The following is a 16866-nucleotide window of genomic DNA, read 5'->3' on the forward strand; positions in this document are numbered from 1 at the left end:
TACACGCTCTTTCATATTTAAGAAGAAGTTTCTCATTATTTCACCCAAAATGATAAAAACCTGAAGTTAGTTCTCAACCAAAACTACACAATTCCTTTAAACTTCTCTCAGTAGGCATGGAAAATAGTATAGTGTAATACCCCTTTAAAAACTCATTAACTTTAGGTGGATGTGCTCTTCTAATATTGCTCAATTCACTCAATCGCATCTGGGGTAAATTTCCTTGTTTATATATATATAATCATAAATGACGCAGCCTCCCAAAGTTTACCCAAGAACATCATCCTTCCCCCTCCCCTCCAACCTTGTGCGAAATTTTGTTCTTGGAAAGTTTAAAGGAAGCACATGATGATTGCACCCTATTTTTACATTCACTGTGGATACATTAATCGCTCTAAAACATTATGCAGGTATCTAAACAGAGCGTCGTTTCTCCAAAGTGCCTGTTAGTCATTGTACTGCTATTAGAGATGTGTGCCTCTTGTTTGTTAATCATATTTGTTGAATTTGCTTTCCGCCCTGTCGGCATGTGCTATCTATACATAATGTTTTGTGCTGCCGAAACGTTCTGATACTTGACACGTGACACGTGATAATGACTTTTGTGATGATATTTCTATGCGGGTTAATTTTGATGATTTTGTATTCATTCTCAGTTTGCAGAAGAATTTTATCGAACATAATGAAAATATGTTAATAACACACATATGTGCATATTGTTATCATAATATGTGTGATATGTTGTATATATACATATATATATATATACATGTGTGTGTGTGTGTGTGTGTGTGTGTAAAGAGGGATTGACATATATTACATATTAATCATATCAATATGATAAGTATTACATTTGAGTTGAAACAAAATAATTGAATGACATCCGTAACAAAATTGTAATGTCTAGCCTTTAGTTAGAAAGTCACAATAAAAACAACTAATAGAAAAACATTTGCTTTATAAATCCATTCTTATCTCTTTAGAACTATAAATGTCCATTTTCCCCCTACGAAATGTATATTGTGTCTTGAATGAAAAAGTTAACTTTTCATAATGTACTTTATCTATCTACCTGTCTGTGTACCTGTCTATCTAGCTGTACGTACCTACATTGTCTCTAAGTTATTTGTCTATCTGTGTATTATGAAATCATATGCATACATTTTTTATTGCAGGCACACGAACACACAACAGCGACACAACTCCCACTATCTCGCAGCACAGCTGACCTGCTGAGTACCTCAGCCGATAGTGTCGGTCCTACCATTCTTACACCCGAGGGATGACCGACCGGACGCTGGTATAGTATTGGTGGGGGTGAGGACTGGGCTTTTAACTTTTTGTGAGATATCAAGAAACCATGTTTGAAATAGTACAGAGCATACCATTCTAAGAGGAATTCAATGTTTATTAGATGAAATCGGTTTTGGAATGGCTGAGACATCCAAAAACATGGTAACAGGAAGCGAATAAAATGTGGGACTCACATTTTATTAGGATTGCTCTCATTTGGATATCTCACGAGATTTCAAACCAATTTTCATAAAATGACGAGAAACCTGAGGTGAGGTCTCAACCAAAACTATAGGATCCCTTTAAGGACCACAGAGAACATTTCTTACAATTTTTGTTGGAAGGAGGTGGTATCTAATGGTTTACCGAGACTGCCCCATTGGGCCAAAAGATAACGAATAACTTACCCCTGAGAAGATTTGCCAGGCAGGGAACCATGTACCCGCAATGGTGATGAGTATGAAGGCAAGGGTCTGATATCGCCCCCAGTCCTTCAGCTGGTGTAAAGTCTGGTCCAAGTCCATCTTGGTTCTCCTCTCCGCTGGCTTCCCGCTGTTACTCAAGCCAAGAGTCTTGGACTGTAAAGCGATAACAACAAACGCGAAGCCATGAGAAACAAACAAACATACAGACAAACAGATGAACAAACGACGGAAAACTTCACCGATGTAGAAGAATGACATTAAATGTATTTTGTAAAACACCGCATATACGATAGCCTGAAGACTGGAGGAAGAGCGAATGTTATTACGTGCCCAAAGGTTTGTCTAGAGAATAAAGGAAAATACCCACCGCGAGCTAAAGAAGAAAGGTGGAGTAAAGTAGAATTTAGACGGGGAAGTGAAAGCTGCAGATCATGATACGGCACACAAGGGTAAAAGAGTTCAGCTTCAATCCTACCGATACGGGTACACGGTGTACGGCTAGGCTATTATGTTTACTAAAATAGTGCGCGTGACACGACTAGATGACGTTTTAGAGCAAACGTATACTTTCCTGGCATACCGGCATCAGTCTTAAATGCAGCTGAGAATCACAGACTAAACAATGCAATCATTTGGTCACGTCCATTTACACACTTGGAAGCGTGTGTGGCGCCACAGGCGAGAACTGAGCGTTTTTATGTTTTATTTTCCTGTGTTTTGTTCTTCAGGATGACACAGAGGGCGGGACACAAAACGCTCGGCTGGCATTTTGGTATCAGCATTATGGCGCCTATTATGAAGCGTAGCATTTATTGATTTTTCACGCCATATGAAATCGTAATGGCGTATGCGTAAAATACTATGATCATAATTCATATATACGATGTATTGTGCGCAATAGAAACAAAAGAAACTTGTCTTGTCGCACTTAAGCTTGCTCAGAGGAACTAAGCTTCCTCAACGAAGCTCATCGAAAAACTGTCAATCTAAAAATGAGAGTGAATAAACTGAATAATAATGGCTCCTTTTTCCTCTCAGATTTACTCGCAAAATACATGTGCAGCCTAGACCTTGGGCATTGACGAACTAGTTCATGACATCAGTAGTAGCATGAACTTTTCAATACGTGAATAGGGACAATCGATGTAACAATGCAAGATGACGAGTTTTGGGTGTAGTAGCATTGTGTATAGCTTCGCGTAATTATTTAGTTCCAATGTCAGTTCTTTCGACCAGCTCGATGCATTCCTCAGCTACCGCCAAAAATAAATAGATGAATAAAGTAGAATAAGCTTTAAAAAGGGGTACGCATAATCACATGAGAGGAAAATGCACCTGTAACAGTTTGTTAACTTTCTCTAATTTTGTCATTAACGAAGCATTTCCGCCTCTTTATTTTTCTCTTTGTGTTTGCACGTCAAGACACATTTGATCGAATCACAATGGACTCAACAAGTGTGAAATTGTCTGCGTTTTTCTAGTTCTCTGTCTGCATAGACACCCGTCTTGCCTATTTACACACCATTGCTGAATCATAGAAGGCTGGTTATTTGATAGACATGCTTTGGTGGATGGTTATTACTGGGCTTTTCGCCACTTGTTGCATACGGTGTCTCTGTCCTTTTTTCCCCCATGCAAAAGTTTTGATTGTATATAGGCATACTAGGTGTTACAAAAATGTTTCCCACTTTTGATACTTGATAGTTCGAAAACTGTACATCAGATAACACTGTCATTAACATGAGTAAAAGCTGCATAGTATACAATTTAGTTGAAGGTGATTTGAATACGAGGGCATGAATCAGTTTCATTAAATCCATGATTAATCTTAAAGTTAAGTTCCAGATATTGGTCAAATTTGAACCCTCTGTACAAAATTGAACTTTACGCAGGAACCAATGAGTGTAAGTGAGTGTGTGCTTACAATGACCCTGAACAATAGACATGAATACCACGAATACCACCTTTTCAGAGCTCTGCTGACTAGGCTTCTGGACTCTTGCTCCCGAGCACATGAACGCTTTATTAATATCATGATGGATTGCCCTGAGCACTGCTAGTCTGAATCCATCTGTCCATGGTAAAGGGAAAAATGCATGCACATGAAAAACGTAAGCACATGTTTCCATGTGCTTGCATATCCATTACATTTCAGGATGAATAAAGACTAGCTAGCTGTGAGAGTGGAATTTCTCGTGAATATGACGTAATAGAGCATTCAAACCCTGGCCATTGTCCAGGACCATAATCTGCGTGTTTATAACTAAACACTCCCATACACACCAACTGACCCCTGTGCAACGTTAAAGTTTTGTACAGAGGGTTGAGAACAGAGCAAAATCTGAAACCTAACTTGAAAATAAATCTTGAATTTAATGAAACTGATTTATGCTTTCATTTCTAAATTACCTCCAACAAAATTGTACACTATTCAGCTATTGCTCATATCAATGTCAATGTCATCTGATATATAGTTTTTGCACTAATAAGGATTAAAAGTGGGAAATGTTTTTTGTAACACCTATAGGATAAAACACATAGACACATAGCAACATATTGTACACACATCCCCAAATTTACGTACAAAGAAACATGATTTTAATAGTCAACCGTTCTTGACCAGCGGGATTGAAGAAGCCTAAATAGTTCCTGTCCCTATCGATACTAAATTATGTTGCAGTTAACCAACAAATGATGAAGAAAACAAAAGAGAGGTAAAAGATACGGGGTCATCCCACTAGACCGACACCCACGAGTCATACAGCCCACGAGTTCGACATTGAAAAAGGTCCATGAGTCATACAGCTCACAAGTCATACAGCCCATGAGTTCGACACTAAGCAAACAAAGCCCATGAGTTCGACACTAGGTAAAAACAGCCCACGAGTTCGACAGCTGATACAACACGGGGCTTAATGTATCGGTCTCGTGGCCCTTGTTAACTTAGTGTCGAACTCATGGGTTGTATGACTCGTGAGTTATATAACTCGTGGACTGTATGACTCGTAAGCTCTATGACTCGTGGGCTGTATGATTCGTGGGTGTCGGTCTCGTGACGTGCACCCAGAGAAACAATTCGTGACAGCATTAAGTTATTATGTGACAAGACAAAATGAGACACTGTGCGCAAACAAATCGAAAGTTGTAGCCAAAAGACAAAAATTCACAATCTTCCAGATATACACCCGGCCAAGAGGAGACCAGTCGTCAACCATTCTATAACCTCTGTAATCACTGTTTGGCAATTGGCTGTATTAAGAGGTTGTGAATATTTATTTATTATTATTATTATTTGCTTTGATATGATTTGTTTTGTTCTGATATGATTTATCTTGTTTTGTTTTGTTTTGTTTTGTTTTAATAGGCAAAATATTTTCTAGTGTTCGGCGACCGGTTGGCGACCGGTTTAGGTCTGCTAGCAGCATCGAAAACCTGCGGACAAATGATTTTTTTTTTTCCTGGGAGGTGGGAAGGGGTCGTCAGTTAGTCGTGAAAAAGGTAGTCAGAAGGTCGCCAGTGGTGCTAGATCTTTTTAGGATTGGTCTTCACTGACAACTAGATCTCGATGCGAAGAGTGATGCATGTATTGATAGATTGCCTTCAACATGTTCAATTAAAATGAGCCCCTCCAAATTTTTAGGAATTACAATTGACTATAATTCAACTTTGACTGAGCGTATCAACAATATTCACACATCTATAAATAGATTGTGTTTTAAAAAACACAATGGGAATCTTATACCGACTAAAAAAAAAAACTGTGTTTTTTTCACTGCAAACTCTGCAGTTTATTCATACCCAACGCGGTCAATATTTTCCGATTATTATCTCGAAAACCATAGAATAGTCATAGCCCAAAAATCATTAAAACATCATGGACCAGATGTTTAGAATTTTCTGCTTCTAAACGTGTGCATGTAGGGTATATCTTTGCATATTTTAAAAAGAGAATTAAAGGACGCATCCCCAAATCCCAATATTCTCAAGATACATAAATGATTCCATATCATAGGTTTTCATTTATTCTAAACAATGAGTTTAAGGTGATCATATATTTTATGTTTCCCACATAATACTGAAATACTTCTAAAACCACATAACAGCGCCATGACAGCACAACGCACACCTCACAGCACTGAACACCCTCTGCACTGCTTTTCTCTCATTGAAAGGCGACATTTCAGATGTACTGTAAGATGATTTACGAGTAATTTATGTCGTAAGCTCACCTGATTCCATCTTCTTAGTCAATCTCTGCTTATGAAGATGGTCCCCCACCTTTCAAAATATTTATTATTATTTTTCTTTCTCTCTCTCTCTTAAAACTTAATTAAAAGTGTCCCTTCTGGGAAAGGGTAGCTTTAATTCTATTCTATAGTTTTGCTCGTCATATGTTTTCGTTTATTCGATTGCACTCCATAATATGTATTAATACGTAGGAACAGTTCATACGATTTTTGGCATTTTGTTATATTGTATTGAAAACGAAATGCTGAAATAAAATAAACTGAACTGAAGAGTGTCAGTGTGAGTTACTCATGAGTTACTCGGTATACTGGAAACATGTCTTCATCTTTTTCTCCTCTTTCATCCCTTCCTCCTCCTGTATGTGTTAGTGAGCTTTAAATCTGCAACGCGACGCTAATTAGACGACGCAGACTCCCGGGTTGTACAATGGAAACAACTGTCTCACGCATGTGCAAAACACCATTTTTAGTCTAATTAGCGCTCCCGTCGCAGATCTTATGCTCGCTATTATACAGACAACGCTGCGGCGACAGACGTCCCCGGCGCGACTGCTATAGTTGTTAACTTGTTAGGAGGCGTCTTAGATGTAGCTTAGATTTTGTTATTTCAACAAAAAATATTCATTCTAAGAGCAGGAATGATAAACGACATTGAACATACAGCATGTGCATAAACCAAGATTTACAATATCAAATTAAGTAAAAGAAAATGTCTCAACCTTTGAGCGCAGGAGCAGTAATGCTATTAAACAAGAAAACGGAATTATTTAAATGCATTTCTTGAACCGATTTCGATTCGGACAATTTTGGAGGTAGACGTCCAAGCCATTTTTTTTTCTCTCTCTTTTGTCAATTCCTGGTGACGTCTCCTCCATACAGTGAGATAGGCCTTTATATGAAGTATAGGATTGCCCCAAAATGTCCAGGTACGTTTGTCTATCTACAATGCATTTACATGTTCATTAGTTGTTGTGCATTTTTTTTTTCACCGTAAACGGCAAAGTGTTCCCATTCACTGCATACCGTATGTATACCGACGCCGTTTGAAGCACTTTCTGCCTAGTTTGAAGAAGTGAAATTGACAATGGATGCCACTTTACCCTGAAAGCAGCTACCGTTTACTAATGCTCTGAAGCGTATGAAGCTGTCTCCGACAGCGTGCGCTAATTCCTATAATCCTATATTATCTATTCCATGTTATACAGGCCTACACGTGGTCTTTTTTTTTCTTTTTGAAAGGCACGCGTTCCATCACGCTCTGTTACAAGTACCATTGCACACAATGACCTCAACTGCAGATTATGCAGGTTTTTTTATACATTGGTAAAGGTCAAAGACTCAAGACAGCTCGCCTATAATTAATTCCTTTTGGTAGGCCACTGCCGCAGCAGAGAAACACACAAATTACATACACGTGCATGTTTTCTTTCTTTGTTTATAGCTCACAGGTTGCTGGAATACTCATTGGCTCAGAGTGGAATGCCTGACAAAAGGAAACCCGAAACGGTTAAAACGAAAAGCAGTCATTGTTCGATATCAAAGTCATTTAGTATTGCTGACATCATGATACTTGTCTAGGAAGATGAGAAAGAAGAACTCGAGCCACGAATGTATGCCACCATTGTTGAGTTCATGAAGAAGAAAGTAGGTTGGCGAGCTGGGTCGTTTTGTTGCATCTTTGACATATCAAAAGGCCCTGCTTCGAGGCTCAGTGAGACCAGCCGCCACGCTGAGCGACCTAATTTTACGCGCAGCTGCGTACCTCAAACGGGTTTAAAGACAAAAACATATGGTATAATACCAACTTACAAACACCGCCTCCTATCAACAAATTACTAAAGGGCTTTTTACACTTGTAAATTTTTGCTTAGCCCCGGACCAACGGTGGGGCTAAGGGGGGGGCCTTAGCCCCACCGTTGGTACGGGACTATCCTTAGCCCACTTTCTGTTTACACTCGTTTTTGCCAAAGTGGGCTAGCCCCACCGATAGTACGGTACTATCTGGCCCTGCAAAATAGCAGGGGTTAGCACCGCAATTGCGGTGCCAAACAAGTGAGTGTAAACAGAACGAAAAAATAATCCTGGGCTAAGCGACGGAGACGAAGTCCGACCCTCACTGACCAATCAAGAACGAGGTAATCAAGTGCTGCCGGTGCGTGCGTATACGTGTACAGTACACAGCGTAATTATGAATATTCATGTGGTTTGGAAAGTCCGGGGCTAAGAAATACGAGTGTAAAAAGGTCAGTTTTCTCCTTAGCCCCGGACAAGAGATAGTACGGGACTAATTGGCGAGTGTAAAAAGCTGAAAAAATTGGTACGGGACTAACGATAGTCCTGGGTCAGAGAAAGTCCGGGGTTAAGAAACACAAGTGTAAAAAGCCCTTAACTCGTCCCTTCCGCCCACTCCCACCTGCCTCCAAAAAGTGTATCGTTATAACTGGGTACCAGTGACAGTCACTAGGGAAAGTGGAATTTCTTCGCAGTTTGTTCAGATTTGAGTGAATGTTCTAAAGCATGACAATTGTATGCTTATAGTACATTGCATTAACCAAGCCCAAAGCCGCTCTACCATACAGTGTGGTAAATACATAACTATAAACCTCTAGCATGTCTAGAGCGGGTGTCCGGAGGGCAACCATGGTGGTTAGATTCAGCTTGCTTGGCAATAATGGTCATGTTATAGTCGTTATTATCTTCTCTATCATCCATTCAAAAAAAATGTCAGAAAGAAAGAAATCGGGAGTACAATTTTCCCTCAGGCAGTAATGTGTTTCATACTTGATTTCACCCTTTAATAAATCGTCACCATAAATTAATTATGTATTAGTAAAAGTTACTGACGATTTTTTATTTCAGTTCGTTGCGTCTGAGAATCCAGATGAATTCTTCGTATACAGGCAGGGATACATGGGACCATTCTGTTCTCGTAAGATATGGGACGATATCTTGAAAAGAATACAACTGCTTTTCAAACACACACACACACACACACACACACACACACACACACACACACACACACACACACACACACCCATCCCCCCCCCCACACACAAAGTTTCACTTTACAATGAATGGTTTTTGCTGCTAAGTCAGGTAGATCTGGTTCGTATATAAATTGTTTTTTTTGGGGGGGGGGGAGGGGTTCACTGTTTGAAACAAGGGATTACGAAGTCAGTTAAATTACGATAAGTTTGTCTTGATGAAAAAGGGGTTTAAATCTAATCCTGTTCACGATGAGCAAACATCTTCTGCTGGCACGCAATGTTTTAAGCTCCAGTACTTACCCTAGCAACAATGTTTCCTCTTCCTTCCTTACTACCTCTTCTGCCTGCATCGATTCCCTCTCCAGCTCAAAAGTCAGAACCAAGAGAGATTACATTAGGTTTGAGAGCATGGTAAATAGCATGGGGCAACACACTGCCAACCCGGTCCAGTGTTTACCGTTTCGGATCATGCAGTCTCTAGGGTTTAATCTCACATACTGTACGACTATGTAGAAAAAAGCATAAAGACAAAACAAAGTGGAAGACATTATGATACACCACAAGTATGTTTTCTCATCCTTGTAAAGTCACCGGTGCAAACAGGGCAGGGCAAAAATCAAGAGGGTCGCCATTTTTTCTCTCTTTCTCTTTCTCTCAAGAAGCCAAGGCCATGATCCTTGCAGTGGCTATATACGTGATGTGTAAATACTCTCAAAAATGAAGCATGAAGAAAGAAAGCTGAAATCGGTAACGAATGAAGAATGAAGACGAATGGAGGGAACGTTTGCATTTTATTTACTGTTCAAATATTTGATATGAATAAACGTCTGATCATCGGATTAGAGAGTCCATTCGCTACGCTGGAGGACGTGAAAAAGTCAACTATGCCACTTTTAATGAAGGATAAGTGCATGTGTTCAAGCATTACTACGTTTCGGTTTCTGGCGGCCTAGGCTTGGATCCAGGTTTCTGTAAGAGAAATATTAAAAATAAACACTAAAACTTGTTTTAAGGAGTTGAGTGTTGTAAGGAGTGAAAACCTTAACCGTTGGTCAGTGGACGTAACCTAAGGACGTAAGTATACCCTCCTGTATAGGCCTACTTCTCTAATCTACATGTACGACGAAGCATTTCAACGAATTTCGTATTCATCATGTCACATACAGTTGTTTAATTCATAATTTCGTTCTATTTCTGAGTCAATTTGCTCAATATGCTTTTGTTCCTAAACCACCGGACGTTATTGAGATATTGATGGCATTGAGATTCTAGAGCGCATGCGTTTGCATTATTTATGCCTGTGTGCCTGTGTGTATATCCACTGAATGTTGAATCTAAACAATTAGAGCAATCCATTCTCTTTCGGCATCCATTGTTCGGCGAGTATTTTAGCACTCAAACTTGTCATTCTAGACCACATACATCACCATTATTTCCTACATTGTATATCTGTCAATACACTCGACCTTTAGAACACGTCATTATCCACATAGTTACCTTCACTGTGTTCTCGTTCAATTTCAGTTTCAAATTTTATGATTTCGCCATTTGTCTGAATATCCGGATTGTTTTGAACTGTGATGAGTCTATCAAAAAAAAGTTATATTTTCCTGACAGACAGTCATTGAAATTTATACATTGGATACAAAGCTTTGAAAAATCATATTGTCACTATTCAGATATGTATGAACAGATACGACCAAATTGATTCTAACCATCATTTCCATGGGGGAATCGAGTATGGCAATACCGGTCACTGTTACACACTTCACACGATCATTTTAATATGGTTTATGGCAAATTTATTTTCTTTCCATTTTTCCAAGTACTTTCAGAAGCGTGCTTGCCATGTACCGTTATGCCGCTCAAATTTCTTAAAGCCGAAAACACATAAACAATGTCTTCTTAAAAGGATGGTATAGTTTTGGTTGAGATGGGAATTCGGATTTTTTTTTTCATAATTAGAAACCACATGCTAGTAATAAGAAACCATTTCTTATGACATATTAAAGGGGATACAATTCTGAGAGGAAAGTTTATGTGATGAAAATCGGTTTTGAAATAGTTGAGATATCCAAAAACAAAGCAAAACAAAGTGGTCTGAATAAAAGGTGGGACACGCCTTTTTATTAGGACCGCTTTGTTTTTGGATATCTCAGCCATTTCAAAACCAGATTTTCAATTTTTATAGGGGTACAAAACCACTTTCAAACTATTGCAAGCACGTCGGAAACTTTTACAGAAGTCTCCTTGTAGGCCTACCATTGCCAAAAAGGGGGTCAAATCAAACTTGTGGCAAACCAAATATCCCTTAATAAGATGTGTTCTAAAAACACGCACAGGTCATTGTTCCCACATGTCAACTTTATAACCCCAAACTTTGTCTCTTATCTCGCGATAAACCATCCCTTCCCATAAAAACGACAGGTAGAGACCATATAACCTACAAACACGTTAGCTTCAGCTGGGTACTGCCAGCAATTTTTGAATTCACGACTTTAGGAAAGCACTGAACCTCTAGTTTTGATGAACGAAAACAAAACAAAACAAAACAAAAACTGACTGCGCCTTTTCCCTGTCTTTATACTGGTATGCGGTTTCCGGTAAACGCGGAGTTTGCATGTAAATTTTGATCAACATCATGCGAAACTTTACAATTCAAAAACTTTCTCAGTTTATGTCAGAGTCTGGTGAACCCCTGTAGCAACTTGTGTGTGCATACTTGACTCTATTCATCAAAGGAACTTGCGTGAAATGTGGAATTGTGCTTTATTTTTTAGCCAAATTCTACTCTTTAGCTCACCTGACATCTTGCCTGTACCTAAGACTCAAGCGAGCCATACAGTACGATCATTCATCGTTCGGCATCAGTTGTGCGTCTTCGATCGTGCAGTGTACATTTTAGCTCCTTCTTAAACTTACAGGTAGCATCCCAAAAGGGAATATGACTGCAATTTATTCAAATAGTCACTGCCCACAAATTAAGGAATCTTAAAAAAAAAAAAAACGTTGTCTCTAGAACCAGGCGTGGAAGAACTAAGTCAGTGTTATGAGTAGAAGTGAACGAGTTTCAAGTTGGTTCTCCTCGGATCCAGAGATGCCCCCCCCCCCCCACCTTGGGGCACTGGGCGTTCCAAATTGGGGCTCAAATTTTGCATTTTCATCTCCTTCTTGAAAGCTCATGGTCAAATTTTCACCAAACTGTTCAGGTATCATTACCAAAGTGATAAAATGCATATTTTTGTAAAAATTCTCCGCTTTTGCCAGTGTGATAAAATATGGAAATAGATACCAGGCCCCCAGAGGCCCTCACCCCCCCCCCCTTCTATGTTCTTAGGTTATAGTCTGCAAGAATGTGTGGAAGGTGAACTTGCGATAATCAGGTGACCGCGAGACACCCGGGTATCTTGCCCTCTTTTTTTTTTCTTTTTTTTTCTGTTGGGATATAATGACCATTTATTTAACTTTATTAATGAATGCAGAAGGCAAGATAAAATGTCAGTGTTGGTCAAATAACGATCTGGGGTTGCAGGTCACAGTTAAGTTCAACAATCTTATTGTTAGTAAGACACCCGTTCTCCCCCCTTGGACAAAGACCTTGATATATAACCGCATGACTGCCAGTTAATGCTAAAGCGATGAAGGTAGATCTCTATTATGACTCGATAGAGTGGGGGGTTAATGGGTGGTTCGATTCATTCGCTGCCCACCAGGGTATAGGCCTATTCGAACATCCTAAGATACCGGACAGCGATATGTGCAACAAAGCTCACGTTCATCGGCAACAGTCAACTCCAGACGAGATTCTTCAGCTGTGTGTGTGTAATAACAGAGAAATCTGTGATAAAGTTACACACAACTCTTTACGTGGATTCTAGAATATACCCGAGCCGGGCGAACCTTCCCACGCCACGGTATCCCCACGCCACCACGTCTTTCAAAGGTCAACGCACGATTTCAGACGTCAGATTCGGTAAAGTATTCAGACAAAATTTTTATCATATGCTTAGCAGATGAACAAAGCAGAATTTAGGTGTTCAGTGAGTACACACGGGAAAAATTTGATGAATGTCAGTCGTCCAAAGCGAAGGTCTTTAATCTTAGCCATTGCAGCTTCGTCAACTATCGTACTATTGTTTGAGGGAGAGAAAGGGGAGAAAGAGAAATTGATTTTGTAGAATAACTGATGTGGAACCACGAATAAAAATCGCAGGATGTGGTTGATCTTCTCTTTCTCTCTCTCTATCTCTCTATCTCTTTATATAGGGATATATATATATATATATATATATATATATATATATATATATATATATATATATGTATATATACATATATATACGGTATAGCCTACACACACTCCCACACTCATTATATAGAAATGCACATGATTCTTTTTATGGTAAAAAAGTTAGATGCATCTTTTGTTTGTTTGTCTGTTGTTGTTTTTTCACTCTGTCATGCTACCTATCCCTTTCTGTCTGGACAAGAAACTCTGCCTTTGATCGCCATTCCTAATTGTTCCTTATTTGGTTTTTGGTTCTTTTAGCCACTTCTCTGTACGAGCCAAACACGCCTGCATTTTATGCATTTTATAAAGTGCAGGCGGAAATACCTGTGTTTACCAACCATGAGGATGTTATTTTGTCTTGTGGAAGAGAGAGAGAGAGAGAGAGAGAGAGAGAGAGAGAGAGAGAGAGAGAGAGAATGTGTGTATGTGGGTGCGTCTGTAATGTTTGTGTGTACTCGTTCGTGTGTACTTCAACAGTGGAATTTTCTTTCAATATCAATTCCTTTCGTGACATTGAGATTCATCAAATATAGAATGATTTGTTACTAACAACTGGCGCGCTGAGAAAATTCAGTTTTGAGTTATTTCCCCTTGGAACAGGCAGAAACAAGAAGACGTAAGCAGATATAACCATTGCAAAGGTGGAAACATGTATCAAGGGCATATATGCCGATTTGTACATTTCTGGTGAATAGTATGCGGCAGAAACTGCACAGCGTCATTACTCATGAGTATCATCAAAATTTCAAGAAGTATTCCATCCTCGTGTGTGTTTAAAGATTAACGACGACTTTCGGCAATTTTTGACGTGAACATGTCTCGGGGAAAAGGTGAGGGCCTGAATTGGTATGGCATCGCTAACGATAGAATCAAACGAGCTCGAAAGGCAGCACATACTAATACTATTACTAACAAGAAATCAGCATAATCTCAACAGCATTGTCATATCCTTGTGACTGATTTCAATAAATGCCTTCAATCTGTTTCAAGTAACGACGGATTTGAAGGACTTTGAAATGTGGGGCCTTGGAAAAATTAATCGAGATTCAACTTTGGATTCGAGTGATACTGATTGAATACCTGAATGATTTAAAAACGACCCAGGTCCAATTTTGCCTCTCATTTTTTGAGACCCGTTGCAACGCAATGCAAGCGTAATCATTCACATGACAGTTTTACATTTCACTTTGTAGGCTCCTATAGTATAACGGTCTCATATAACTGAAAAACTTAACACATTAGGCTGTTGTTTTTTTTTTGTCTTTATTAATTTTCTCTCAATTACCCCTCATGGACTTAAAAGGGATGGCTAGTAACTGATCAGTGGGAATTAGTGGGAATGCTGGGGGATGATTGTTCCAATCTTTGTGGGATTCATTTAAGAGTACATTATATATCTATTGTTGTGTGAAAACTATTTGCTTCAGAACGGTCTCATATTCAGGTAATGTGCAGTTCAATGTTTTTAGGTTAGCGTCCCTGGTCAGTGACGGGGCATGAAACTGCACATTACTTGAGTATGAAACCATTCCGAAGCAAATAATTTTCACACAACAATGGATATATAATGCACTCTTATTACAGTGAATCCCAAAAGGATTGGGAACAATCATCCCCCAGCATTCCCACTGATCAATTACTAGCCATCCCCTTTAAACCTTTCTTATACTCAATATTTTCAATCATCAATAAAAAGGAATGATAATCGACGACAGAATTGATTCGCTGACGCAGAAAGAGATGGTCTTAATGATGAAAATTCACGTATAAAAATGTCACCTACAGGCCTTGATAATTACATCCTAAGCACTCCAAATACATATAGATACACACAAACAGTGTTCAACATAATCATGAGTAAATTATACAGCGTTGAAAACCCTGTTATCATTTCTATACCGTGTGAATCATTTATATGAAAAAAAAACCACCCATTCATCTCTGTCGCAAAACATCGCACACTGTGGTGATTGTAAATACTTCTTCTCCCTGTTAATGAGCTTTGAAATGGTGTAAATATCAAATCAAGTTGAAATCGGGTGTACTTAATGTTAGGAGGCTAGTTCTCTTTCCTGCAACTGACTTGAAGAGAAGGAGAAGAATAATGATTATTATGCAGGCACCATAAATCACTATGCGTATACAATTAACAAATTTGATAGTATGTGCAGTTGAATAAATAAAGCGAAATCAATGTCGAAACACAATACCTGATTAATTTGTTAAACCTACAAACAGAGAACTTTTATCTATGCAATTTAGGCTGTCAAATGAGAATTGCGCCTTCTTTCTTTCTTTATTTCAACTCATATATCTTGTAGTTTTCTGGTAAGGTTCTTAGGAGAACTTTCCAGGATTAGCCATCAGTATGGTAAAGGGAAAAAAGAACTTGCTAAAAATGAAACGCTGATTGAATGTCACAGTTCTAATTAAGTAACGTTGGAAAGGTTGGTTCTTATGTATAAAGACTTAAACTTTCACCTTCTAATGCGTTGACCTTTACTTATGACATAGTCTTCAGTCACTTTGATGTGAAAAGTGAAACCTTTGAGTCACTGTCCTTATCTAGTCATTTCCTTCAAAGTTAAAACATCATTAATTGCGAATGACAAACTTTACGGTCATGTTTCAAATTATGAAAACTGCAATTCAAGCAACACTCATGATAACTTCAGCTTGAAACCGACGTCCTTGTGTCCTACTATCTTGGAAGGTGAATCAAATATATACAGAAGGCTGCCAATTCATGAAACTTTCATGATTCCAGGAAACAAACTATCAAATGAAATGCACAGGTATTGTCCTTCGCTTAAACCTGTGTATCATGGCCGTACACAAGCTCTTCTCAGCTGAGGATCAGAACAATCGTCTATAGCGAGTATAGATCTTTTGTCATGTTTGTGAGTATACAAGAGGTACTGGGTTGCGGATGAAATATGGCGAACTATCAAAGATGACATATCATAATAACAGGGCATTGATACGAACAGGTGTTGGAGAAGTGACAAATTTAACACTAACATTCGATTGAATATGACATGTCCCCCTGAGTATCAGAGTAATAAGAAATCGGGTTGTTTGTGGACTATTGTCAGCGACAGGTGCATGCGGTTTGCGGAAAGTATTTTCTGGTGATGAGCTTGTAACAAGATACAGGAGAGTCCTCGATTCAGTGTGGGAGTCATAGCTGCTATTGTATAAAAATCGTCGTGGTGACATGGTTTATCACAACAACCGATATTTGGTCTTTAATTGTTTGATTTCATTATGATTTTTTTTCTTTTAAGGAGTACCCCCTCTATTTTATAGGGGGTTGACATGGTATGCCTGTAGGCAGTTCCAACCTTTCTTCATGGTTTCACTTTTTAAATCCTTTTCATTCAGGCGCATCTTTAGAGGGAAAATGGAAAATCTTAAGATACAAGATACTTTAAAACTGAACATCACATGCTCCTAATGCGTTACAGCGAATGATATGCTATTTTCATCTTTTTATTTTTCAATTCGCTCTCCCCCAACACCCCCCCCCCCCCCCCCAAAAAAAAAAAAAAACCTTAAAGGGATGGTACAGTACTGGTTGAGATGAGAATTGCGCTTTTGATTTTCTTGCAAGTTACCAA

The 16866-nt window shown here is 38.8% G+C and overlaps 1 protein-coding gene across 1 annotated transcript in view; it reads right to left on the bottom strand.

The window, feature by feature from the left end:
• Positions 1-16866, bottom strand: part of LOC139728908 (organic cation transporter protein-like) — a 55841-nt gene that overhangs the window by 25389 nt on the left and 13586 nt on the right. The window contains exon 2 of the mRNA XM_071639841.1: positions 1701-1871. Coding sequence (XP_071495942.1) covers positions 1701-1817 — 117 coding nt within the window. The 5' untranslated portion in view covers positions 1818-1871. The remainder of the gene's footprint in view (positions 1-1700; positions 1872-16866) is intronic.

Source organism: Diadema antillarum, unplaced genomic scaffold, assembly GCF_040938485.1.
Source record: "Diadema antillarum isolate AM-2024a unplaced genomic scaffold, OU_Dant_1.0 scf00000020, whole genome shotgun sequence".
Classification (NCBI taxonomy): Eukaryota; Metazoa; Echinodermata; class Echinoidea; order Diadematoida; family Diadematidae; genus Diadema; species Diadema antillarum.